General features: G+C 37.8%; 1 protein-coding gene across 12 annotated transcripts in view; it reads left to right on the top strand.

The window, feature by feature from the left end:
* otofa (otoferlin a) overlaps positions 1 to 25,848 on the top strand; it is a 137,491-nt gene extending 111,643 nt beyond the window's left edge. For 3 of the 12 annotated variants that reach the window (XM_074685543.1, XM_074685551.1, XM_074685552.1), the window contains exons 27-48: positions 353 to 424; positions 671 to 790; positions 3,532 to 3,693; positions 3,798 to 3,960; positions 5,418 to 5,584; positions 5,731 to 5,760; positions 5,876 to 6,013; positions 6,106 to 6,181; positions 10,399 to 10,514; positions 10,603 to 10,737; positions 10,812 to 10,949; positions 11,041 to 11,168; positions 11,351 to 11,521; positions 12,778 to 12,938; positions 13,036 to 13,178; positions 13,249 to 13,337; positions 13,588 to 13,686; positions 19,196 to 19,437; positions 20,224 to 20,402; positions 22,076 to 22,176; positions 22,623 to 22,810; positions 25,326 to 25,461. In XM_074685543.1, the coding sequence (XP_074541644.1) occupies positions 353 to 424; positions 671 to 790; positions 3,532 to 3,693; positions 3,798 to 3,960; positions 5,418 to 5,584; positions 5,731 to 5,760; positions 5,876 to 6,013; positions 6,106 to 6,181; positions 10,399 to 10,514; positions 10,603 to 10,737; positions 10,812 to 10,949; positions 11,041 to 11,168; positions 11,351 to 11,521; positions 12,778 to 12,938; positions 13,036 to 13,178; positions 13,249 to 13,337; positions 13,588 to 13,686; positions 19,196 to 19,437; positions 20,224 to 20,402; positions 22,076 to 22,176; positions 22,623 to 22,803 (2,811 nt within the window). In that variant the 3' untranslated portion in view covers positions 22,804 to 22,810; positions 25,326 to 25,461. Of the gene's footprint in view, positions 1 to 352; positions 425 to 670; positions 791 to 3,531; positions 3,694 to 3,797; positions 3,961 to 5,417; positions 5,585 to 5,730; positions 5,761 to 5,875; positions 6,014 to 6,105; positions 6,182 to 10,398; positions 10,515 to 10,602; positions 10,738 to 10,811; positions 10,950 to 11,040; positions 11,169 to 11,350; positions 11,522 to 12,777; positions 12,939 to 13,035; positions 13,179 to 13,248; positions 13,338 to 13,587; positions 13,687 to 13,903; positions 14,003 to 19,195; positions 19,438 to 20,223; positions 20,403 to 22,075; positions 22,177 to 22,622; positions 22,811 to 25,325 lie in introns of all 12 variants that reach the window. The other 9 variants (XM_074685550.1, XM_074685547.1, XM_074685544.1 and 6 more) reach the window with 9 other exon arrangements.
* The last annotated feature ends 1,539 nt before the right edge of the window (positions 25,849 to 27,387 follow it).

Raw genomic sequence — 27,387 nt, 5'->3', positions numbered from 1 at the left:
AAAATTCAAAGTTTTATCGTTAGAGAAAATGAAGAGCTTGCAGAAAAGGTCATGCAGAAATCAGGGTTTTTATTTCTCTCTGTTCACATCCTTTCAAAGGACATCTCTTTCTCTTTTCTGGTTTTGTTTTATCCAACCTGCTCCATCACATACTCTTTTCTTTCCACTCTTATCATCGAGCATCCTCTGTGCTTTCATTTCATATCAATGCCTCTGTTGTGTGGCTTCTTTTAACTGCCAGCACGTCATGACATCCTCTTTCTCCTGCCAACGTACTCCTTTTTCTCCCTCTCACTTTTGAATTATCCATTCTCCTTCTCCTGCTCCTCTTGCCTCCTCTCGCGGCCTTCAGATACCTTTTGATGAAGAATCGATCAGGCGAGCTCTGATCGCCGTCCATAACTTTGCTGTGCCTCAGATAAAGGTGCTCTTTCCTTTCACTCTTTAACATCCTGTGGTCTAACTCTTTGTCTGATGTAGTCAGTACATGTTGTATGACAGTTACTGTTTTATCTGTTTACCATCTGTTAATACCGTCTTTGTTCTCTCTCAGAAAGACTCAGTAAACAAAGAGAGACTTATAAATGTTACAGCTTCAGAAAAGACATTTGCTCTGTTGTGTAACAACCCATGAGCTGTTTAACACGGTTCCTCTCTCCTTCGTATGAAGATCGGTCAGGGAGGAAAGGCTGATCTTCCTCCTCTTGAAGGACCAACAGACTCTGAGCATGGACCCATCCTGCCTGTGCCGCTGGGGATCCGACCTGTTCTGAGCCGCTACCGCATAGAGGTCAGTCCTGTTTTCAAGGGTTTCTCCAAAGTTTGAAAAATTATTTATTTTTCACTTTTCTTTCAAGTCTCCTTAAATGTGTCGACCTCATCAGAGCCTGAAACGTAACAACGTCCCATAATCAGGGATGGGAATCAAAAACTGGATCCTGTTGGGATAAGAAATGTTTCAATCCATCAATATCATTAGCCTTTGAGCTTAACGATTCCCTCATTGAGTCTTTACATTACGCCTCAGCTGCTGGACCTTACATTGACTAGTCTGCAGCAGCTAGCTCAGCTTAGCAGTTAGCTACCTTCAGTTTCCTGAAGAACTGAACACAGAAAGCTCAACACATTCATCATGGTGGAAACCTCCTTATTTACCAAAAAAGGTACAAATCGAAGAGTTAGCTTGATGCTAACACATATTGGAAATTGCATTGATATGCTAGCAGTTAGCATACATCGTTAAAACTTCAGCTTCAGAATAGAATTTCAACTTTCACCACAGAAACAGATCACAGTTAGTCTTTGTAAACAATAAATAATAAAATATAAATAAAAAAAATAACAATAAAAAAAATATAAAAGGAAGACGTGGCGTCAGGGAAGGGGCGGAGAGGAGATTGCGAGGGAAAAGGACAATGTAACAGGCGTGCCTGTGAAAAGGGCCTGGAAAATAAGAAAAAGTAATAATCTGTCCGGACAAAGTTGCAATAAACTTAAAATAATTGACCCAGGGGTAGTTACTGGTGCCGATCCAACATCCCTAAGGATCCCTTTGAGTTATCTCTTCCTGGGACCAAGAGTGTGATGGGAACGGAAAGACATTTCTGTGGATTTAAGTTTGTTCCAAGTGTGGTGAGATTGTCTTTATTTTGCATTTTTCCTGGTATACCAGTGTTTTTGGTTGATTGATCACATTTTGTTTTGATTTTTATTCCGGTGTGGATTAACTTTCTGGGCTTAGAGGATTTACTGCGGCTTTCGTTGTGGGCAAGTGGACTAAAAACTGCGGAAAAGACAATTTAAAAGGACTTGAAAGAGGACAAGTGGGATAATTTTCGTTAAATTGGGACTTTTACATTATTTAGGGTTGAAAAAGACTGTTTGGGGCATTATTTGAGCAAATATTTATGTTTGATTACCATTACGCTCCGGGGGTGCAGGAGAGACATTTATTCATTTAGTCTCGTGACAATTCATGGGTTTCATTCGTTTAACATCATTATTTGTGTCTACTAAAATACGCTTTGTTGGTAGAATTTCTCAGTTTCCTTAAAGTTTCCCCCTTGAGTGTTTTAACGCCGACTCAAGAAGGGTCCTGTTGTTACAAAATGTCAGAATAAATGTCAGAATGCTCACAGGGAAATAAGAGAAAAGGCTGACTTTATAACTACAGCAAGGTTCCAAACAACTCAAATTATTGCTATAACCACTTTGAGACACTAGATGGCCTACTTCAGTTGATGTTATATTACAAAACAGTACATCAACATCACATGAGGTGATATTTTTATTTATTGCTATTCATTTATGTCCAGAGAAATCCAGATCCAGTGATTAATTATATATTTATTCACTTATAGAATCAATTTAATGTTGTTGACACAGAAAAACCTGTAAAGCTACTTTTGATACAGAGAAAATTCACAGAAGGAATTAATAAAGAATCAGATCAACTCCCTGAGAATCCCAGAAGTATCAATAAAATACTGATATGTATTGTTATTATGCATGATAAAAACACATACAATCTAACAAGTTGTTTCATTTTGGGCAAAAGGTTATTCCATTTTTGGGTTTTATTGCATTTTTTATAACGTTTTGAGATTTCAGGCTCTGACAGGCCTTATTTCTGTGTTTGACTTTGTTTCCTGGCGTCTGACGCCACAGACAGCTGGCGACTGGAGAACAGGTGGTTTATGTTGTTACTTTAACAACATGCCAGGCTGTGATTTTAACAACTGCTGGCTCCATACCCAATGAATGAGCGGTAATAAGCTTCAGAAGAGCGACGGAGTCAGGATGAGTTGAAGTTGGAGGTGTTGAACTGATGTCGTAGACCCCCTGTTCACCTGACGTTTAAACACCTTTCCTGTGATCAGGCTGCCTAGATTTGCATGTATTCCTTTTCTCTTATTCCTATTCTCAAAAAAAAAATCAGCCAGCAGTCAGAGCTGTTTATGTTTCCTGCTCATGATTTCACAAACTGAGACTCAGACTGTGTCCTGCTGCTGTGAGATTGCTGCAGGTAATAAAGTTAATTAAGCAGAGTGGGTACACACCAGTGACACAGAGACTACCTGCCTCCTCACTCTGATATGGAGTGATGTAGCTTCTTTCTGCCTTGGCTTTGGTTTTTGTTTTTGAATCACAGTATGTGGAGAAAAACACGTGTTTTAGTGAGTGGTTCACACACAGGTGGCTTAAAAGGTTTGATGCAAAAGGAGATCCTCATGTTTGACCCTGAGAGCGTTTTACAGATGAGTAATAACATTTTATTACATTTAAAATACAACGTTGATGCCTTATTAAACAGAGGTTTTAAACTCAATATGGCCGACATAAAATAAATCATACAGAGGCTCAGGGGGGGGTTGGAAAATCAAAACTGCCAATAGAATTAATTTTCTCTCTCATTAGTTTTTAGTCTGAAACAAACTGTAAAAATGTGCATTAATGGGAAAAGCATAAACATATGTTCATTCAACAGATATCAGTATTCTCCTCCTTCATGCTGTTTTTCCTCTGGTCCAGGTTCTGTTCTGGGGCCTCAGAGACCTGAAGAGGATCAACCTGGCTCAGGTGGACCGGCCGCGTGTGGACATCGAGTGTGCAGGGAAAGGCGTGCAGTCCGCTCTCATCCAGAACTACAAGAAGAACCCAAACTTCAGCACGCTGGTGAAATGGTTCGAGGTGGTAAGTGCAGCCATCGAGTCTTAGACCATCACAGAGGTGGATCTGTGTGGTCCTGAAGTTCCTCTCTGATCATTTCTGACTTCATGTCTTCATTTTGTCTTTAGGACCTTCCAGAAAACGAGCTCCTCCACCCTCCTCTCAACATCCGGGTGGTGGACTGTCGGGCGTTTGGCCGTTACATCCTGGTGGGGTCTCACGCCGTCAGCAGCCTGAGACGTTTCATCTACAGCACGCCGGACAAGACCTCCAACAACTGGGCCACAGCAGGTACAGGACTACTTTTATACCGCTGTGACGTGTGATTGGTATTTTATGTGTGTGTGGAGAAACTGCTGCAAGAAAACACACAACTTTAATGGTTAGTCGTTTGATTAGAGCAGGGGTCTGCAACCTTGCTGTTTTTCCTATGCTGCTAAAAGTGCCCTCTTCCTTTGGCCAAGGACCCTAATAATCTACACAAGATGTTTTTTTGGATTTATGAAATTGTACATGTGATGTCTAAGTTTTGTATTTGTAATAAATTAGCAAAAAATATTTAAAAAAAAAAACCCTAAAACTTATAAAAAGAAAAATAGCAAAAATTAAAACAAAATTGCAAAAAATTTAAAAAATTCAAAAGAATTTAAAATGTAAAAAATTGCAAAAATTGGAAGAAAAATGGAAAAATTAAAAAAAAATAAAACTTAAAAAAAAACCTAGCAAAACTTTTGACAAAATTTGCAAAAAAAAATTCATAAAAATTAAATAAAAAAAATGAGAAAATTGGAAAAAAAAATGCGAAAATTGGAAAAAAAAATTGGAAAATGTCTGAAACTTAAAAAAATTGAAAAACTTTCAAAAGATTTGAGCTCATTACAATTTTATAATTCAAAAATTTGCAAAAATATTATAAAATTGCAGATATTTAAAAAAATGCAAAAGTGCAAAACTTAAAATCCAAAAAATTGCAAAAAATTTTAGAGTTTTGCAAAAATTGGAAAAATAATAAAATTTTGCCAAAAATTTTGAAACTTAGTCAATTTGGAAAAGTTTAACAACACATTGAACTAAAAAAGTACATAATTGGAAAAATGCAAAAAAATAAAATAAAATAATTGCAGTTATTTCAAGAATTTAAATTTTTAAAAATCTTCAAAAATTTCAAATTTTTGACAGAATGCTTGAATCGGATAACATGTTCTTATAGTATTGCTAATATTATCAGTTCCTGTTGTTTGCTCATATTTTCTCACATATCAAGCTTGTTTTTTGGGATTCTTTCTTTTTCATGATATTATTTTGGGGAAAACTCAAAAACTCAGACTTCTTATTTATCAAACTTTCTTTCAGACAATCTAAGAATTGTCTGCTCGTTCTTTTAAAGCTTGTAGTTTTTCCTCTTGTCTGTTTGTGAAGACCTTTAGTTCCTGAGCAGGTCTAACAGGAAACCAAAAAACTTCTGGACTTTGTTTTAACCTTTTTAAATGTCAGAGGAAGAGCTGAGAGGTTTGGACAGAAACATGAAAGTTTACCTTAAGGAAAGTTAAACGAACTCAGAGACGAGCTCCGTCTCATCCAGCCCTCTCTGTTTGCTTTCTCTAACTCTGCTGATTTCTCCGCCTGCCTGCTCTCCGCCCTGACCTCCTTTGCTGCTTCTTTTCCTTTTTCCTCTCCTCGCTCCTCCTCGGCTGTCCCGTCCTCTCCTCTCCCGCTGCCTGCCGTCTTTACCTCCCGCCTCGCTCCAGCTAAGCTAATGAACGGCTACATGGTCCTTACAAACGGCGGCTCCCAGCCTCGCTCCTCACCCAGCCTTTCCTCCCGCACCTTCTCTCGCCCCGCAGGTGACGTCATGGTCAGCGTGGACTCCGACCCTTCGATCCGGAAGATGGACACGGTCGTCAAGCTGGACGCCGTAAGCTCGTTGTGTCATTCGTGTGCTGACGTGTTGAGTAAACAGCAGCTCTGTGTTTTTACTCTCTGTGCATGTGTCTCTCTAACCTGCGTCACCCGTTGTGAGCATTAACCCTGTGTTGTTTTATGTGGCGCCCCCTCTGGTAGACATCTGACGCTGTAGTGAAAGTTGACATGGTGAGTAGCCGTCGTCTTAGAGCTGTGGTTACCAACGTGTGCTCATGTCGGATGTTTGTACGGAGCAGACGCTGAGACGCTGAGAATCTTTAAAGTGTCTGAAACGTTTTTACAGACTGACGACGATGGCGACAAAGACAAAAAGAAGAAGAAGAAGAAAAAGAAGGGAGGAGCAGAGGAAGAGGAGGAGACGGATGAGAGGATGCTGGACTGGTGGTCCAAGTATTTTGCATCGATCGAGACGCTGAAGGAGGTTCGTTTGATTCTTCGCTAGTCTGTGCCCGACGAGGCTGCTTTCACACACGCCAACGCCGTTTCAACGCCGTTTCCTCCTTCTGTTTCCAGATGCTCCGAGCTCAGGAGGCGGCTCAGGCTGAGGCCGAGGAGAGGGAGGACCTGGAGATCGCTGCAGAGGCAGCAGGTATCACACTGCAGCACATACAGCAGCCTGCTGCATCGGGATCTGTCTAAATGCTGGATCTGCAGTAGTTTATGAAGAGTGTTCAGTTATTAACCTCAGGAAGAAAAGGAAGAGCAGTTTTGGAGCCAATTAGTTTTTGAGGAGTTGATTATTTTTTGGCAGTTTAATGTGAATCCAGCTGCCACAGATTTCTCTTTGCTTTTTCACTGCGTGTGTTAACTCTAATTAGCAGCCGTGCTGCCGTCTGCTTGGAGTCTGTCAACACACTCAGAACTAGTTTATGTTTCCTGGGAAGTAGAAGTTCAAAATCTTAATTTACTGTTCACTAAGGAGACCGTTAAAACCAGTTTCATACGACAGGAGACGTCAGTGAGGAGGAGATTTCAGACTTTGACTCAGTGACTATGTTTACATGCGCATCATAATACTATATTTATCCAAATAACAATGATATTCTGATTGCGTAAGAGGCTGTAAACACCTTGCCAGTGCTGAAAACATGTGAAAACTGGATCAGGCCTGATCATGTGATGAAATCCGATGCTATCCAATCCTCCAAAAAAAACCATATTGGGTGCCAGTACCTCTCAATGGGCTTCTAGTGAGCTACTTAAAGTCCCTGTGAGGAGTTTCTCAGTGATCTTGAAAAAGTCTCCTTTCTAGATATCTGCCTGATCCAAATCCACACTTTAATAGAGATTATCAGCTTCAATATAGGTTATTTCATAGCTTCGCCATCAGGATCAAAAAGATCAGATTGATTTACGTCCATGTCTCTATTACAGCAACATAATGAAGTTTATCAGAGAGAAGAGAGATCTGTGTTTTTCTCTGCTGAAAACCATTTCTGTGATTCATTTTGTAGTGATGGTGGACACTGGAGCCTAACTGTCAGACAGAAAAAGGACAGAAGAGCAGAAGAAAGATAAACAGGAGAGAGATAGAGCACCAGCTAAAGGCTAAAAGGGCTAAACTGTTTGTGCTAATGTTGACTCCAACCCACAGTCAGCAGTTATTCTGCAGTGGTCTGTTCAAACTTGAGAGTCTATCAGTAAAATGAAGAGTGAGGTTACGTTAGCTCTGCTTGTAGAGATGGGTACCGAATTAGGTACTTTTAAAGGTACTGACCGAATTCAAAAGTACTGAGTACCGATTCACATAAAACCAAAAGGTACCATGTTTAGGTACCTAAATGCATCCTTGTGACTGTGAGGAAGTGGAAGAGTAGGAGATTTTCCATGCTGGACACGTACACAGCATTAGGGAATGAATATATTAAATTGTAAAACTTTTATACTTTATCATTAAAAAAATATACATATTTTTTACCACAAAAACACAAAAAATACCAAAAATCGGTACCGTTGAGTACCGGTACTGAGTATCGATACCGTATCCTTTCAAATGTGAAGGGTACCCATCCCTATCTGATTGGTGGATGACTGACAGGTCATAACCAGGATTTACTGACATATGTTTTAGAGCACCAGGCTGCCGATAGCGCTACATATGGACGGCTACTACAACGCTTGCTCGATGTCACGTTTTAAACAACAGTGCCACCTAACTGTACTGATAAATACCTTACCTCAGCGCGTTGTATCCAGTAAAAAGTTAACTTGAACAAAGAAAATTTGATCTAAAACAAACACACACCTGGTTAAAAGTCACATCTTTACAACAGTGTGTAGAGACTCCAGGCCAGAAGGTGGCGCTGCAGTCCAACTACAACAGAGCCTCCTCACAGCATCTGTAAAGGACTTTTTTTTTAACTTCTGCACATGTTCAACATGGCAAGAAAGCAAAAAGAGCGCCTAGATGACGTCTTGTCATGACGCTACTACTACCTATCTATCAGCATTTTTCAGAATATTGCTTAAACCAGAATATGGACTTTATGGGAATATGTTGTGCTTGTAAAAGTGGTCACTGATTCTTATCTGAGGTGAAAACTGAAGCAGAAGCATCCTGTCTGCACCCTGTGGTCCGTCTCGTCCCCCCATCGACTCATTGTCCAGACTGATCCTCATCATAACCATTTCACAGATCCTCAGCATCACCGTGACCTCAGCTCTGCACTGTGCATGAAAGTTGGTTTTGATACGAGTGAAACAACAACTTTCTGCTTTAACGTTTCCAAAGACTCGTCTATTTCAGATTAAATACAGTAAATATGAAGAACTAGCTGTGGTTGCAGAGAGAGTCGCTCATCACTTCCTCTTTTTGCATCAAACAGAGAAAAACTGTCAGCATCTCCTCCTCTCTGCTGCAGGGCTGCGCTGTGGTGCTGACGGAGTTTAATTCATCCACAGACAGACAGACAGAGAGCTGGAGGAGGAGGAGGAGGAGGCGACTGTTTTCCAGTTTGCTCTCTAACCCTCTCCACTGATGTAATTCCAGTTTCACTTTAGTAACTCAGCTCCCACCAGAGCAGGTTTTCACCGTAGACTCAGGGCGTGACTTCACTGATCGGCTGAGCCCTGGAGTAACCAACAGCTCTCTGCTTTGCTAACGATTTCACATTAAACGCTCATTTCTGTCAGCTTCTATCAGCGCTCGGTGTGTGAACAGGCATTTGGTGCAACAAAGAAGCAGAGAAAAACAGTTTTGCTTTTTCTTATTCCAGTAAACGTAGCTATTACTGGAGCAAACAGACGTTTAAAGTTGATTTAATCGTTCGTTTCGAGTTACCTGCACAGGATGAGTTAGCAAAAGAGTCGCTGAGCTCTTCTGATGAGTCTCTCCTCAGTCGCTCACTGAGGGATTCACCATCTTCACTTTTTCAGCTGAAGTCAGAGAACAAACATGAGTTTGATTTATTGATGTTGAGCTTTGGGAAACGTCTTTAATATGACGAAACACTTTCATTTTCCTGAAGAGGGAAACTGAACACGTCAGCTGCAACAAGGATTTGTGTCTATTTTCAGGTCTTTAGAAAAAATATTCGATTTTTTAGTCATTTAAGACCTGACATTTATTTGCAAATCCATCTACAGATTTTTGGATTTGTGCAGGCATTTGTAAATATTTTATGTGTTTGTAGGGCTGCAACTAACGATTATTTTAGTAATCGATTTGTCTGACGATTATATTCACGATTAATCGATGAATTGTGAAAAAGGATGCAAATACATAATAGTGAAATTTGCAAAACCAAACATGCCTTTTTATCTTAGTTGATGACTATTGTTTGCTTAATGATCTACACAAAGAAACACCATATTTTAGCATAATTAAATTGACTAGATGCGTCATTTATAAAATGCAAAAATTGATATGAATGTTTTGTCACTTAAAGAATCAACAGTTTGGGTAAAACAACAGAAAGTATATTTTTATGTCCTCAGATTAATAAGTTAGTGGGACAAAAAGGCAAATAGATAAAAATGTGTCCTCAATCTTTTCACCTGCAGATCAAACAGTTCACCCCCTCTGACCTACCACTATCTGTAGCAGCTAACGCTAATGCTAACGTTGGTTAAATGAACTCCTCGTGGTTTTGAAATGTGGTGATGATTTAATAAAAAGACTGAACGATTCCTAAAAGACAAACCAGGCATTTCACAACATATAAAGGAGTGAATGTGGGATTTTGTAGCTCCGCCCCTCGCTGTGAGCTCGCTGTGTGCTTTTACTCAGCGTAAATTCTCCCAAACTCTGGAGAGTTTGGACAAACAGTTTCTCCGGCTCTGACATTATTCACGTGTTTACTTGTTTCCCTCACCTGCCGGCTCGGCTTCTCCTCCGCCACGCTGATCTGTTTACATGTGACGCATACAGCCCCACAGCCCAGGTAATCACACTCCAGTCCAGTAGGGGGCGGTAATGCAGCTTCAGCTAGCTGCTAACCGCTAAATAATCCAACAAAAAGGAAAAGACAAATAAACTGAAGAGAAACTGAAACAGTAATAACACAGCACAGAGCATCGATTATGGAAACACGTTGTCGACGCTTTTACTAATCGATTTTTATAAATTTTATTGATTCGTCGTTGCAGCCCTATGCATTTGCAATCAAAACAATAATAGCTCCATGTGATATCAGCTCGTCAGCTTTCATGCTAAACAACACGTGCAGCGCTCTGTGTGTGTGTGAATGTGTGTGTGTGTGTGTGTGTGTGTACCATCCCTCTTCATGACTCCAACCCTCCTCTGTCCATGTCTACCTCCACTCACCCACTGATCAGATTTCAAACCCGATGACCTTCTTCTGAAAGGCTCCAAGACCAAAGAAAAGAGCAAAGAGAAGAAAGGCTTCAAGGACAAGAAGAAGGCTCAGGCCGTGGAGGGCGCTGAGAAAAAACCCGTCAAAGCCAAAGTGGATGAGCTGGTGGTGAGTCTGATGGGAGATATGTAGTGATGTGAATAATCTGCATGTGTCAAACAGTATTTAACACGCTGCTTTCTGTGTTTACACACAGGTCTATAACAAGGAGCTGGAGAGTGAGTACGGGAACTTTGAGGACTGGCTCCACACGTTCAACCTGTACAGAGGGAAGGCCGGGGACGACGACGACCACGCTCTGGATGATGACAGGATCGTCGGGAGATTCAAGGTGCGAAAACAACCTAAATAAATAAGTTTAAACACAGATAAAGTCTCTTTAACTCTGCTTCCTGTGTGCTCCAGGGGTCCCTGTGTATGTACAAACTGCCTCTGTCAGAGGAAATCACCAGGGAGGCGGGATTTGATCCGACCATGGGAATGTTTCAGAACATTCCTCACAACGACCCCATCAACGTCCTCGTCCGTGTCTACGTGGTCAGGGTGAGTGACTGTCTCATCATCCAATCAAACGCTTCCTGATGAACTGAGTTAAAGAAATCTTCTCTATGACTGACCTTTGTTTTGTTTCCAGGCCACTGATCTTCATCCTGCCGACATTAACGGAAAGGCTGATCCGTACATCGTCATTAAGCTCGGCAAGTCTGAGGTCAAAGACAAAGAAAACTACATCTCCAAACAGCTCAACCCAGTGTTTGGAAAGTAAGCAGCAGCTGCTCCTCAGCCTGGATCACATGTTTCACTTCTGTTTGTTTCACTGTGCTTAATGAAAGGTCTGCAGTAGACTTGTCCATGCTCCAGAAGTTATTATTTTCATTTTCTAAAGTTATTTTTGGGGTCTTTTATGCTTCTAACCATATTGGAGATGTTCTGTCTCCTCTCAGATCGTTCGACATCGAGGCCACGTTCCCCATGGAGTCCATGTTGACGGTGTCGGTGTACGACTGGGATCTGGTCGGCACTGATGACCTGATCGGAGAAACGAAGATCGATTTAGAGAATCGTTTCTACAGTAAATACAGAGCCACCTGCGGCATTTCATCCAACTATTCTGTGTAAGAAGGATTTTATCTGTAACACATTTTATTTATAATAACATAAAAGCTTAAAGATTATAACTTTGCAAAGGCTCACACAGAGGCTGGATTTACACAGAGCCTTATGTTGCGATAAAAGCCACAAAATCTACTTTATCTGCACAATAAAGACAATAAAATCTTTAACTTCTATACAGGGTTAAGATCTAGTGAATACTAATCTAAACAACAGGTTTTGTTAAATTGATGAAATTGAACATGTGATGTCTTCAGATTTTTTTATTCTTAATAAACGTGCAAAAATGTAAAAAAAAAAAAGATAGTTCAAAATTTTGCAAAAAAATCTCAAATTGTAAATATGCAAAAAATAAATGTCATAAATACTGATATTTTAAAAGAATTGAAATTCAATATTTAAAAACAAAAACTTTAACTTTTAACTCTTTTTTTTAAATTTTAAAAAACAACAATATTTTCAATTTTTTTGTAAGTCAAAGAATTCCTTAAATTTAAGAAAGTAATGCAAGATATTTATCAAAAAAATTAGATTTCAAAAATTTTCAAAAAATTTCTCACATTTAAAAATGTAAAAAAGAATTTTGAAAAAATACTAAAATTAAAAAAAATTAAAATTAAAAATTAAAAAAACAACAAAACTTTCTAATTTTTTTTGAAAGCCATTTTTTCAAAAAAAAGTTAGAAAAAAATTGCCAAAACTTGAGCAAAAAGTAAGAAAATTTGCAAAATATTAAGCAAAAAAAAAAATGAAAATTCAAAATTTGGGGGAAAGTATGTCCAATTTAAAAAAAAATCTAAAAGGATTTTTGAAAAATGATGAAATTAAAAAAGAATAAAGTTTAATAATTGTTTTAAAAAATCAAAACTCTCTTATTTTTTTAATGCAATATTTTCAACATTTTTTGAAAGTAAAAAAATTGCTCAAACTTTGGAAAGTTTTTGAAATTTCAAAGAAATTGCAATATATTTTGCAAAAAAAAGAAATTTCAGAAAATTTACAAAAAAATTGAAAATAGAGTTTTTAAAAATTTTGCAATTTTTTTTTTATTTTAAAAGAGTTTTTTATTTGATAATGTCTGCAAAATGGTTGTTCTGAACAAATGTCATGGCACATGTCAACACCAGACTGGAACAGATTATGTCACATGTAAACAGTGAACCTGAGATTCAATCAGGATGAAAAAATTCTGCATGTTAACCAGGCGGCTGAAGGACTACAAAGATTCAGAAACCCTTTTTCCTTTTTTTCACATCAGCCATGGATACAACGTTTGGCGAGACCCCATGAAGCCCACTCAGATCCTGGCAAAACTCTGTAAGGACGGAAAGATCGATGGGCCTCACTACGGGCCGGGAGGGAAAGTCAAGGTGGCCAGTCGGATCTTTACGGGACCCACTGAGATCGAGGATGAAAATGGTACGACTGTTATCCGTCATACTGAGAGGAAGTAGTGTCACAGACTGACCTCAGGTGATCCACAGTCTGGTTTAAACGTGAGCGTTTTGTGTCTCAGGTCTGAAGAAGCAGACTGAGGAGCATCTGGCGCTGACGGTGCTGAACCACTGGGAGGAGATCCCCCGGGTGGGCTGTAAGCTGGTCCCTGAACACGTGGAGACCCGACCTCTTCTGAACGCAGACAAACCAGGCATCGAGCAGGTAGAGGAGAGGAACAATCTGCTGTGATCACGGAGCAGATGTGCAGAAATGAGACTCTCTGTGTCCACAGGGACGCATCGAGATGTGGGTGGACATGTTCCCCATGGACATGCCTGCTCCTGGACCCGCCATCGAGATCGCACCACGGAAACCAAAGAGGTAAACCAAGACTGGAGCGAATAAAACGTCAGTATCATCACAGAAATATTGATCAAATGTTTCCTGACTCACTGCAGACGTAATGTGAAATGTTTTAAACTTTCTAAAAAGTTGTTGAGTCTTTCTGCAGAATGTGTAGTTAACCCCCGGGTTAAGCTATGGTGAGTCTATTTTAGCCGTTAGCTCGCTCTCTACTTCACATTTAAGTCCAACTGTGTGTGTGTGTGTATGTTCCTCCCCCCCTTACCAGATATGAGCTCAGGGTGATTATTTGGAATACAGACGAAGTAATTCTGGAGGACGATGATTACTTCACTGGGGAAAAGTCCAGTGACATTTTTGTCAGGGGGTAGGTACAGAGGGACGCTGGGACCAAGCCTCGTCCCGTGGGTGTGAGCTGTGCGTGGATGTTTTTTCTTTTTGTTTGCAGTTAACCATTCTTTTGTTTTTGTTTCCATTCTTTTTTTGTGTGTGCGTATCCGTGTCGTCGGTCTCTGTGTCTGTGGTGTGTCTCCTGTCTGTCTGTCGTCCTCTCTCTCTCCTCTGGTCAATGCTCTGCTCTCTAGCTTTGAGCTTCGTGTTGTTATTTGGAACACTGATGACGTAATTCTAGAGGACGATGCTTTCATGACAGGAGAGAAGATGTCTGACATCTATGTCAGGGGGTAAACACACGAATCCATCGCATGGCTCGTTCAACACCTCCCTCCTTTGTTTCCTGACGTCCCCCAAACACACACACACACACACACACACACTCATTCCTGTCGCAACTCTCCATCCAGCACGCAACCTCGCTTGTCTTACTTTGCAGCAAGCACGCTGGAAACTGTTCACGGTTTAAAAATGTTCAGAAGGGTCAAACCACAAAAACTACTCTGAGGTCAAAGTTCGCTCTCAGCTTTGGAAACAGCAGAATTCCACCAGATCCACGTCTGGTCCGTCTCTGCTCCGTCACACCAGAGCTGACAGGTTTCAACTCAACAAGTCTGAATGATGAGAGGCTCGTTAACGGGGCAGGAAACTTACTGATTGATTAATTACTGTGGGAAAAACACCGAATGGAGACGGACCAGACACAGATCTTGCGGAGTCTAGAGGACTTTAAAGTATCTCCTTCAAAAGCTCCTTCGAAAATGTTTGGCACGTTACGTGTTTGAGTATTTTAATGTTTTTGTTTTCTGATTTGACTTTTAACTTTCTCAAAACTTACATGAAACAAAATTGTGACTTTTTTTTTTTTGAACAATTTTATTCAGCTTTGCTCTTACACAGATCTTCACAGAATCCCAAAAAGTAGAAGAGGAAAGAAAATGAATTAAAAAAATGAATTAAATAAATGTTAGCAGTACATCTTTTCCAAATCCAGCAACAAATAAATCAATAACAAAGAAAAACAAAAGCAAAGGACAAAATAAAGATTCCTCTCCAATGATCTGAGTCTTTGTTATCCAACTTATAATGTGGGGTAAGTGTGGATTTGTTTTTTAATTAGGGGAGGGCGATATTAAAAAAATGAATATCACGATTTTTATTTTTGCAAAATTAAAAATTTAGCACAATTTTTTTAAATTAAGATTATTTAGATTATTTTGCATGTTATATAACAGTTTAAAAAATAGTTAACCCTTTTAAAACTTAAGTTAGAAATAAAAGAAATATAAAATAAATAATATAAAATGGGTATAATAAAAAAAGGATTAAGATGGTATTATTCAAATAGTGCGTCCCAAATCGCATACTTCCATACTCAAATACTCAAAATTTTGAGTATACTGCGTCAAAATGAAAAACAGTATGCATAGTATGCGAGAAACGAGTCTGCAAAAGTACCAGGATGATGTACTCAAATCGTCCCGGATTTTGAGTATGCAGCTGTGGACACTTAACACACTCATTTCCTCCTCTGGCAGCAATGTAAAAATGTAAGTTATTGATGTTGTTTTTTACACGTGTTGTTTCCACCAAGCACCATCAGCTGTTGACATTGTGTATGTGGTGTAACTTGTTTTGTTTGTTTTGTTCTGCGAATGATAGGCTATGCCAGTGTTTCTCAAATCTGGTCCTGGGGACCCCCTGCGCTGCATGTTTTAGATGTTACCCGACTCCAACACACCTGATTCAAATGATCAGCTCATCATCAAGCTCTGCTCGAGCCTGATAACCAGCCATTCATTTGAACCAGGTGTGCTGGAGTGAGGTAACATCTAAAACATGCAGCGCAGGGGTCCCCCAGGACCAGGGTTGAGAAACACTGGGCTATGCTAATGCTAGTTGAGCTAACAGCTATCTCAAATGCTAAAGCTCGTTGGGCTAAAAGTTACCGGGGCCCTAGCATTACCCAGTGAACCAGGTAAATATAATAACAAGCAGGTTAGACCCTGCACAGTGAATACATGACCAGAAGCACCACTCAGACATTTAATTTGTGGATGTATTTTAAATGCCGCAGCGCCCCGCATAGCTCTCTCGGTAGCTTCAGTCAGCTGCACCGACCCCTGTTAATAAACTACACCGCTGATCGTGTTATTAGCTGTGTTTAATAAACTACTGAAAAGGCTTTGAAAATTCGCTGGCAAATAGTGGCGGTGTTTGGTGGAAATGCGCTGGAAGCCGGTCACAGTTAGACGTAGAGGTCGACACCATGTCGTCATTCCCGGTGAGTACGGCGCTCGGCAGTATGTGATTTGGGACAGCACTAAACCCTCAAAATTTGCGCACTAAGCCAGTGAGTATGTAGTACACTCAATTTGAAAATTTTGAGTACACAGTATGGAAGTATGCGATTTGAGACACACTAAAAGACTTTTTTATTTCGGCAAACAATTTCCAAACTTGTGCCCAGTAAAATTAAAATCAGACAAAAATGCTGACGTGCATAAAGTTGAGTTCCTAGTTTTTAATCAAAGTCTTTTTGTTTTGCTGAACTCTAATTCTTCAAGATCTGAGATCATTTAATCACAGCCCCTCTGTTTAATCCAAAGTCTCAGAGCAGCTCCTCAGTGAATCCAAAGGATTGAAACACCTTGACAAAGAAGTCTCATGGGAAACTTTTCCTTGGATCTCTCATTCCCCTCCTCTTTAAAACTACAATTTTCTTCAGTCAGTCTGCTGTTTCCAGTGTCAGGAGTGAACTTCTCTCTTTAACCAGCGCTGCTTTTAAACAAACAATAACTTCCTGCTTTCTGTTCTGTGGTTTGATCCTGTCTCACAGAGTTACTCAGTCATTTTTTATGGAGAGCTCTGAGATATTTTCATCTCTGATGACGGATGTTTGGAGCCGTTTGCATGTAAAAGAAAAAAAAGGAGACCAAAAAATGATATGCATGATGGTAGAAGAAAACAGCTTTGTTTTTGAGACGCTGTCATCCTGCAGCTTTTCTTGAAGCATGGGATGCGTCTGGACCGTAGAGTCCTGCATCCTGCAGAGTGCTGTGTGCTTGTTGGCTCACGCTGGGTTGTTTTTGTTAACTTTTTAACAAATGAGCAACCGAAAGTGGAGATTTTTACCTGATGTATGCCTAAATGCTGAAAAGAAACCCCGGGCTCACTGTGGCCTTCATTTACTTTGTGACAGAGCAGAGTGAAGTTTCACTTCCTGGGAAACAGTCGAGTCGCTGAAAGACGTGTTTGATGCAGATTCTCAGCTTCTCTTTGCACCGTACATCGACTGTGCAGCGATAACGGCCCACTGAGCTTTTACCTTTCAAAAACTGCTCCCCCTGGTGGCTGGCTGCAGTATAGGTCAAAAACTCTGTCTCCCCCATTCATTTGAATGGGGCTGTGGTCAAACTTTACATACTAAATACACCTGGTAGAAATGTTTCTCACATCCCACTGTTGTGTTGATATGAAGACATTATTGGGCTGGATTGTTTCCAGGTCCTTTTTTTTCTGAATTTTTTTTTTTTCATTAGTTATAAGAGTTTAAAAACAAGGCTTTACGTCACATTTTACAATGATTGACAGCTGACGCTCTTGCGTAGTTCTTTCTGGATTAGTGAGACACGTCTGTAAGGAGAGCCAGGAGGAGGTTAGACCAGGAGTCTGGAAATTCATAGTCATAGAAACCACTTGGCCTCATTTTGCATTTAAATAACTTTGAATTTTCAAAAATTGGAAACAATTCCAAAAAGAACTGAAATTGAATAAATTTGCAAACATTTCAATTTATTTTGGATTGAAAATTGAATTTTTTTTTATTTTAAAAAGTTTTTTAAAATGCAAAATTTTGATTAAGTTAAAATTTCCAAAACTGAATAATAAAATAAACCATTTGCTGAATTTTTGAAAATTCAAATTTTTCAGAATTGTAAGAAAAAAATTGAACTTTCATAATTTGTGCAATTTTTTTTTTTAAATCGAAATGTAAACAATTTACAAGAAAAAATAAAATTTATACAATTTGGAAAAATTTGAAAATTGTTTAAAGTTCAACAATTTGGAATTATAAAAAAACAAACCTGAAAATTTAAAAAATTTAGAAAAACTTTCAAAAAAATGAATTAATACATTTTCAAAGTTAAAAAAAATACAAATATTTGATTTTTTTTTTTAAGTTTCAAAAATGCAAAATTTTGATGGTTTTAATTTCAAAAATTTTTTTAAAAAATTTGCTTAAATATTTGAAAATTCAAACTGCAGAAAAAAAATTGAACTTTCAAAATTTGGGCAACTTTAAAAAAAATGAAATTTAAACAATTTACAAAAATTTGAAAAAAAAAATAAATCTATACAATCTGTAAAATTGTTTAAATTTAAAAAAATATTTTTATAGAAACTTAAAATATTTTAAAAAATTGGAAAAAGTCTTAAAAATTGAATTAATATATTTTTAAAGATCTTAATTTTTTTTGAAAGAATAGTTGAATCTGATTACATATATTGATTAATTGTCTTCCCACACATCAAGCATGTATATTGAGCTGGCATGTTGTCAGTTAAATGAATCCATCCACTCAGAATTAAAATCTGTATTTTCTTCCAGATTAGTCTTTTTGTAGATGTAGTTATCTTCCCAGGGCTGTAAAACTTGAGGTTAGCCACAGGTGCATGGAAAGTTGGTGGGCTGTTGATGTTGTAGGAGGTGAAGTAGAGCTGTGGCTTTATGGTTTCATGGTTTGAGGCATGATGAAGTCACACTGACCTTAACTTACTGATGGCTCCTCCTTTAATCCCAGCCTTACACCCCGAGCGTCTGAACGACCAAACCCCTCACAGTTTTAGTTTTTACTGAGCTGTAACAGACGGAGAGTCCCCTGCTGTTTGCTCTCATTTCATGTTTTTAGTTTTGCATTTTGAGACCTGAGAGTGCAGCTCCCCCTCCTGCTCCTCCTCCTCGCTAATGAAGCCAGACTCACAGCCACCGCAGAGCGACCTTGCAGGCTCTGATCGTCTGCTGGCTGCATCGGGTTGGTGAACACAAGAGTTTCCTTTAGGGAAAGATTTCCTCATTGATCAGCATTGATCAGAAACGGCATATGGCAACCTTTGTTTTCGTTTGCATGGCTTCTTTAAAGAGAAATACTGTGAAGCTCCAACATCAAATCAGATTTTTCTGCTTTTTTAGCAACACTTTCTGTTCGCCTCACACTTAAATCTGATTTGCTTTTGGGGTGCAACATGTGTTTTAAGTTTGACCTATTAGCATCATCTCTCTTGTTAGCAGCCTGGTACATGTTACATGTCCTGTGCTCTGTTAAACCAACCAAATTAACCTCAGTGATCTAACAATCCTTCACTGACTCCTGAGACTCAGTCCTTAGACCTGCATGAAAATAAAAGCTCAATCTATCCTCTGATCCTGCAGCTGTGGCCCTGAAGTGGGAGCTAACTCTGCTCTGCGTGGACCTCCACAGGTGGCTGAAGGGGCAGCAGGAGGACAAGCAGGACACGGACGTGCACTATCACTCTCTGACCGGCGAGGGCAACTTTAACTGGCGCTTCGTGTTCCCCTTCGAATACCTGATGGCCGAGGAGAAGATCGTCATCTCCAAGAAGGAGTCCATGTTCTCCTGGGACGAGACGGAGTATAAGATCCCTCCTCGGCTCACGCTGCAGGTCTGGGACGCTGACCACTTCTCTGCAGACGACTTCCTCGGTAAGAGCTGCTGGAAAAACTGACTCTTGGCTTTATTTAATAAAAAAAATGAAATTTCTGAATTTTTTTGAGTTTCAAAAATGCAAAGTTTTGCTAAAGTTAAAATTTAAAAAATGTAAAAATAAATTATACAATTTGCTAAAATGTTAAATGTGAAATTTCAAACTGCAAAAATGTAGGAAAAAAAAACATTGAAAGTCCAAAATGAAACAGAATTAAAAAAAATTTGAAATAAAAACAATTTACAAAAAATTAAATCAATACAATTTTGAAAATTTTAAAAATTGTTTCAATTCAGCAATTTGCAAAAAAATAAAATTAAAAATTAAAAAATTTTAAAAAACTGAATTCATAAATTTTCAAAGATTTTATTTTTTTTGAGGGAATACTTGAATCTGATAACATATATTGATTTAATTGCTCCAAATTCATATAAATTTGCTAAAAAAAAAAAAAAAAAAAATGCAGAAATTGAAAAAAATTCTAAAATAAAAAAAAATAATTAAAAAAAAACAAACGTTTTTTTGAAAGAATACTTAAATTTGATAACATATACAAATAATATCACTTATCTCTGATTGTTTTGATCAGGGTCATTCATTCTTGAAAAGTTCATTCAAGCTGACAATAACAAAACTCTAAAAATTGCCAGTATTCCTAAGCTAGTATTTCCACAGACATCTTCAGGGACCTTTCCTGAAATTTACCCAGAAGTTTTTCACCCTCTTTCCAACCAGATGAGGTAGAATCATTGATCCTTCTTGTCTGACTCGTGTTGTTTCCCAGGAGCGATTGAGCTGGACCTGAACCGGTTCCCTCGTGGCGCCAAGACGGCCAAGCAGTGCTCCCTCAACATGATCCGAAACGAGCAGGACCTGCCCACCATCTCCATCTTCAAACAGAAGAGGGTGAAGGGCTGGTGGCCGTTTGTGGCACGAGACGAGAACGACGAGATGGAGCTCACTGTGAGTCAGAGATTAAAGCGACACAGGTTATAAAAGCATGAACAAAGTCAGTCAGCAACAAAACTTAACGATGATTCGTGGGATCAGCAGCAGAGCTGAGTTTGTGGGATGCAACCGTGAAAAATGTTCAGAGTTTTTCCAATGCTGAACAGATCAGTCAGACGTAGCATGCCTCTTCATGGCGCAGACAGTTTCTGACCACTACTGTAGGACCCAGGCTCACAACAAGAGTCAGGGTCAGAATCAGCTGTTTGGCATTGGCAGAGAAGATTTGGTGGTTAATCTTTAGGGTCACAGCAAAGTTATCAAGTGCTTAGTCCAGGGCTCTGCTACCTTCACTTTTATAGGAGCCATTTTTCCTCAGCTCAGCTGGATTAAAGTCATTCAGGAGACACAAAATCTACTTTATCTTCACAAAAAAGACTATAGAGTTTATAAAATTCTAAACATATTTAAAAACTAGTAAAAAGAAAAAACAAAGATCTACATGAGAATTTTTTGAAATTATAAAATTGTGCATGTGATGTCTTTGCTTTTTGTTTTAAAAAATTTACAGTTTAAACTTCTTTTAAATTCAAAACATTTGCAAAAAGTTTTAAAAAATTGATAATCAAAACACCTTTAATTTTTTTTTTTCAAAACTTTTTGAAAAATTTGCAATAATTTTTTTTATGTAAAAATGCCAAATTAAAATATAATAATCAAGATGCAAAAATGAAATTGATTGCAAAGTTTCAGAAGAAAATTGAAATTTAAAAGAGTTGTTAGTTTTAAAAAAAGGAATCGCAAAAAAAAAACACCCAGAAATTTTAAAACTTAAATAATTATTAACACATAATATTGAATGAATATCATAAATTTTGATAATTTTGCAAAATGTATGACTTTTCCGTTAGTTGAACATTTTTCAAAAATGTTGACAGTTAATAGATTTTATTTTTTTTTTTGCAAAATGAATTTTAAAAATGATTTTATTTTTGTTAAGGTTGAAAATTTGAGATTTTAAAAAAATTGCTAAATCTTCAAAAAAGTTGAAAGTTGTTTATAGATTTTTAAAAAATCTAATTTTTTCAAAAAAATTGACAGTTAAAAAATTTGCCATTTAAAAAAAATGAAAATAAAAATATGTGATTTGATTTTTTGTATTTCAAAATTTGAGATTTTAAAAATTTGCTAAATCTTAAAAAAAAAAAAACATTTATATGTTGATTTTTTTTTAAATCTACTTTTTCCAAAAATGCTGACAGTTAAAAAAATTGCAATAAAAAAATCAATTCTAAAAATGATGATTTAAACTTTTTTTTTTTAAATTGAGATTTTAAAAATTTGCTAAATCTTCAAAAAAAAAACAAATTTATTTATAGATTTTCTTTTATTAAAAAAATGAAATAAAAAAAATCCAAAAATCTACAAAAAAATTGAAAGCTTTATTGACAGATGGGATGAAGATTTAGTTCAACAAAATGTTAACACATTATTTTATTTAGTGTCAGTGTCTTTAATCATCAATACGCTCTGTAAGAAAATTAAAAATTCTTTATTTCAGTAATAGTTTTTAAAGCCACAAGGAGCCACTGCAGAGGAGTCAAAGAGCCACAGGTTAAAGACGCTTGGTGTAGTCTCTGCTGGTTTTAATGTTTGATTAATCAAACTTGTTCATGTGTGTATCACAGGGTAAGGTGGAGGCGGAGCTTCATCTGGTAACAGCGGAGGAGGCTGAGAAAAGTCCTGTTGGACTGGGCCGAAACGAGCCCGACCCCCTGGAGAAACCAAAGTAAGACACACACACCTTCATTTTTAATGCTTTATAAAACTCTCTAACACACACACACACACACACACACACACACACACACACACACACACACACACGTGGATGGTTGTGTGGAGCAAAGTAAAGGCACAGGCACCGCTGTCCTTTAACCTCCTCATTCCCACAGTGCAAAAATCAGAGGATCAAATGTAGACCCCCAGACCAGATCCCAGGGACCAGAACCTGGTCCAGTTTGGCCTCAGCCCTGGTCTTTGCACTGTCCAAAGCCACTGTTAGACTCTGGCTCTCGTTTCCTCTCCTACCATCTCTTCAACTGTCTCCCTCTGTCTCTCCTTCCCCTGCTCCCTCTGTCTGTTTGTGTGTGACTCCTCCTCTCCTTTCCTCTCTCCTCCTCTCCTTTCCTCCATCTGCATCCTTTCCTCTCTGACCCCCCTGCTCCCACCAAGTCGTCCGGACACCAGTCTAATGTGGTTTCTGAGTCCCCTGAAGTCCATTCGGTACTTCATCTGGCACAACTACCGCTGGCTGATCCTGAAGCTGCTGGGCCTGGCGCTGCTGCTCCTCATGCTGGGCCTCTTCCTCTACTCCATCCCCGGGTACCTGGTCAAGAAGATCCTGGGGGCCTGACGAGCTGGTAGCCTCCGCCCCGCCCTCCGTGTCTCTGCTTCTCACACTAACCCTCTTCTTGGCTTCCTGGATCTGCTGTTGTAGTCGTAGCTCCTCCTCCTCCTCCTCCTCCTCCTCCTCCTCCAGTGTCTCTGCTCCCTCTCTATCTGCGCCTCCTCCTCCTCTGTGGCCTGTGTGTAGAGTAGTGACTGTGCCATCACACGCCATCTGAGTCACCATCTGTTGTTGTTGTGGGATCATATGATGTCATAGGGGGCGGATGATGAGATGAGAAACATCGCTGACGACCAGGGAGCAACTATTTCAGTTGGGCAACTTCCAGAGAGTCGTAAAACACACAGGAAACAAATGTTTTGGCTAAAAAGTCCCAAACCCGCTTTCAATACTGCCACAAATAATAATGACAAAGAAGAGTAGATTAAATTCAAACCACAAACAAACCAAACCAGCATCTAATATCGTACATTTTCCATCATTATACCCAAACCACGTAGCGCAGAAAGCTCGGTTTAGTTTCAGCTGTTTTAGGTGAGAGCCATAGACTGTGTATAGAGTGGACAGCGTGTCTGTGCAGCAGAGACTGTGAGGGATTCTGGGAGAATCTGAGTGGAGCTGGGTGACAAAAATAATATATATTTTTTTCTTTGGAGAGTCTAATCACTTCTTGACTCTACCTCCCGACATATTTTACAATCCCTGAAAAAAATACACAAAAATGTCAGCTGTCACTCATCGTTAAACGTGACGTAAAACCACATTTTTAACCTCGTATAATTAATGAAAATGAAACTTTCAGAAAAAAGAGGACCTGAATACAAGGCAGACAAATGATATCTTCAAATCACCACAACAATCAGACGTGAGAAACATTTCTACCAGGTGTATTAATTTTTTAGAGTTTGACCACAGCCCATCTGGAATGACTGGAGAGATGGATTTTTTTGACCTATGCTGCAGCCAGCCACTAGGGGGAGCAGTTTATGTGGAGACCTCACTTCAAGCCGAGCAAAATGACGTCCATTTTTTAGGTCTGCAACCTTCACTTTAATAGAAGCCATTTTCCCTCAGCTCACCTGGATTAAAGTCATTCAGAGACACAAAATCTACTTTACCTTCACAATAAAGACAAAAGAGAGGATTAAATTCTAATCATAGTGAAAATATATTAAATATATATCTGAACAAGAAGCTTTTTGTGTTGTTAATAAAATGTACATGTGATGTCTTAGTTTTAAGTTTTTTAATCACTTTTAAAATATTAAAAATGGCAAAATTTGTGAAGTCATAAGTAAAATTAGTTTGCAAAATTAACAAAATATCAAAATGTTGCAATATTTAAAAAACATAAATAAAAATGTGCAAATAAATAAAGAAAATTTAAAAAAAACTGCGAAAATTCCAAAAGGTTTTGCAAAATATATGAAATATCAAAAAGTTGAAATATTTTTCAAAAAAATAAAAAAATGAAAATTGCAAATTAAAGAAAGGAAAATTAAAAATGTGCAAAAATTTGCCAAAATTCCAAAAGTTGCGAAATTTCGAGATTTTGCCAAAACTTTTTATATTTGCAAAATTAAAAAGAAATGTAATTTAAAGGAAAAAAAAGCTAAAAAAAAATAAATAAATTTAAGAAAAGCTAAATAGTTTGCAAAAATTTGCAGAATTTCAAAAAATGTTAAAATTTACTTAAAAAGGAAAAATTAAAAATGGCAAAATCTTCCAAAACATTTTTTTTCACATTAGAAAAAATCAAAAAATCATATACAAAAAATTGAAAAAAGTGAAAAAAAATTGCTTTATTAAGAAAAGTGAAAATTGAATTTTTTTGCAATATGCAATTCAGTTTTAGTTCAGCAAAATAACATGTGATTTGATTCAGTGTCAGTGTCTTTAATTATAATTTAATTATCAATTATCATCACGACTTAAAAAAAAAAAAGAAATAATAAAATAATACTCTAAACAGCATTTGTTTATATTTTTAAATGAACAAGATCAATATTATGTAATAATAGATTCTTAAAAAATGAAATTATGTGATATAAGTAATGACAAAATGTAAAAAAAAATATATTTAAATATAAAAACATAAAAAATAAAAATATAAAAATTTAAAAATAAAGTTTATACCAAAGTTCCTGTAGGTAGGATGTGTGTTGATTAAAATAGAAAAAAAAAAAAAAAACTTTCCAAACGTCACAGTTCAGAGAGTGAGTGTTTATTTGGTCCATCCTTCATCTGTCAGTGTAATCTCTTCATCCTCCATCAGCAGCTCCACCCTGTGACGTGGTTCTCTGCTAACATTAGCCAGTAGCTGTGTGAGTGGTCAGCATGCTGCAGGAAAACATGAAGAATTCATGACTGACTAACCGCTAACAGCTACTTCCTGTTTCTCTTTTACTCCTCTCTGTTTCCATCACATCTCCTCTCTGTCTCTGCATCCACCACCTTTCATCCACCTTTCATCCACCTTTCATCCACCTGTACACCACGCTCTCCCCTCCGTCCTCTCCTCCACCCAGTCGTCCGGACACCACCTTCCTGTGGTTCCTGAGCCCGCTGAAAGCCATCCGCTACCTGGTGTGCAACCGCTACAAGTGGCTGATCATCAAGATCGTGGTGGTGCTGCTGCTGCTCATCATGCTGGGCCTCTTCCTCTACAGCATGCCGGGCTACCTCGTCAAGAAGCTGCTGGGGGCCTGAGGGGCCCGGGGGTGGGGGTGAGGGCGGGGGCGGCGAGCTGGAAGGATGGAGGAGCAGCTCGCCACCTCCCTCTTCTGAGGAGACGCAGACACGCTCTTCACTGACCGTCTCCTCTTCATCGACTCTAACGATCCTAACTCCTGGACTCCATCCTTGAACTGAACTAAACGCAATCACTGGCCACCTCCTCCTCTTTCTAACGACCTGACATGACGAATGTTTGTTTCCTGTTCTCAGCTTCCTCAGATAAACCGGCGTTCTGTTCGTGGTCAGATGATTGCATGATGATCATTTCAAGTGATGCTTCGAGTGATTTCTCCCATCGAGGCTGAAACGTCCAGATAACAAAAGGAACAACGAACAATAATTTGTCAACACTTTATTTTAACAACCTTTGTTTGGCGTCTATGAACCACGGGACGCTGATTGGAAAATTACACACTGCAGATAACATTTCTCCACGTTTAGCTCCAAAAATCACTTTCTATGTAGATTTAGTGAAATTCTTTTGAAATATATCAAATATTATCTACATGTTAAATTTATTAAGTCCTAATTCTAAAAATGTAGCTAAGTTTCCAAACATTTAGTTTACATTTAGTTGAGATGAGAAGCTAAGTAATTAGCTTTGATATCGAAACATTTAGCTATATTTTTAAATATAAAGTCAAGATTTCTAGTAAGTATGATTTTCAAGTATGTAGCTAATATGCTAATTCACAGTCCCGTCCGCTGGAAGGACCAAAGTAGGAGGAAAACAACACCAAACCCAGTCTTTAAATCAGCTGTTGGAAAAGAAACGTACCAAGTGATGGCGCTGGTGAAGATCCTTTGGCCGACATCGAAGAAGAAGTTGAGTTTGAAAAAGTCTGAATCGCCCCAAAAATGACCCTTCCAATATTCTTGACTAATTTGTTTAACTTCCTCAAACCCCGCTTGGCTGGATCAGTTCCACAGACTTTTATTTTGGTGCCTCCAGTGGGCAGAAAGTGAATTTGCATTCTAGCTAAATATTTTGAAATCATACCTCAAGAAGTCTTCACTTCATATTTAAAATCTTTGCTCAACAATTAATAATCTTGACTGGATATTAAGAAATCATTGAGACATATTTTGAAATTTTGGCTAAGTATTTGAAAATTGAACTTAAAGATTAATAGAGAAATCTTGGTTCAATATTTAGAAATTGTAGCAAATATTTAGAAGACATTGAAAAATATTTAGATATCATTGGGAAATGTTTTAAAATTACAGCTGTTTTTTGTATTCAGTCTTAAGTAAATATTTAGAGGTAGCTTTAGATTTAGAAATCTAAGAGAAATGTATCGCATAAGCTAAATATTAACAATTTTTTAAAAAATATTAGAAAGCTTAGCTCAATATTTATGAATCTCAGCTAAATATTTAGTGTTAGCTAAATTTTTAAAAATCTAAAATACATATTTTGTAAGCTAAATAGCTAAATATTAAGTTTTGTCTAAACCTTTAGTCCTAAGTTAATATTTATTCTTTTCTTTATATTTTTTCTAGGCTTAATATTTAGAAATCTTAGCTTTATTTTAAAAGATTTGGCTAAATATTTAGTCTTTGCTGAATATTTAGAAATCTTGATTTAAATATTTAGAAATCATAAATAAATATTTAGAAAGCTTGGCTAAATATTTTGTCTTAGCTAAATATTTAGAAATTCCAGCTTTATATTGAGAAGTCTTAGCTAAATATTTAGTCCTTACTGAAGCTAAATTTCTATGAATCATAGCTAAATATTCAGCCCAAAGTAAATATTTAGCTAAGCTTTCTAATATTGATTTATAATTTCTTAATATTTAGAAATCTAGACTTAAATATTAACAAATCTTAAATAAATATTAGAAAGCTTAG

Source organism: Halichoeres trimaculatus, unplaced genomic scaffold, assembly GCF_033239565.1.
Source record: "Halichoeres trimaculatus isolate MK-OKI-2021-1 unplaced genomic scaffold, fHalTri1.1 fHalTri1_scaffold_13, whole genome shotgun sequence".
In the NCBI taxonomy this organism is placed as follows: domain Eukaryota; kingdom Metazoa; phylum Chordata; class Actinopteri; order Labriformes; family Labridae; genus Halichoeres; species Halichoeres trimaculatus.
Note: the sequence above shows the minus strand (reverse complement) of the source record. Positions and strands in the feature narration are given on the sequence as shown.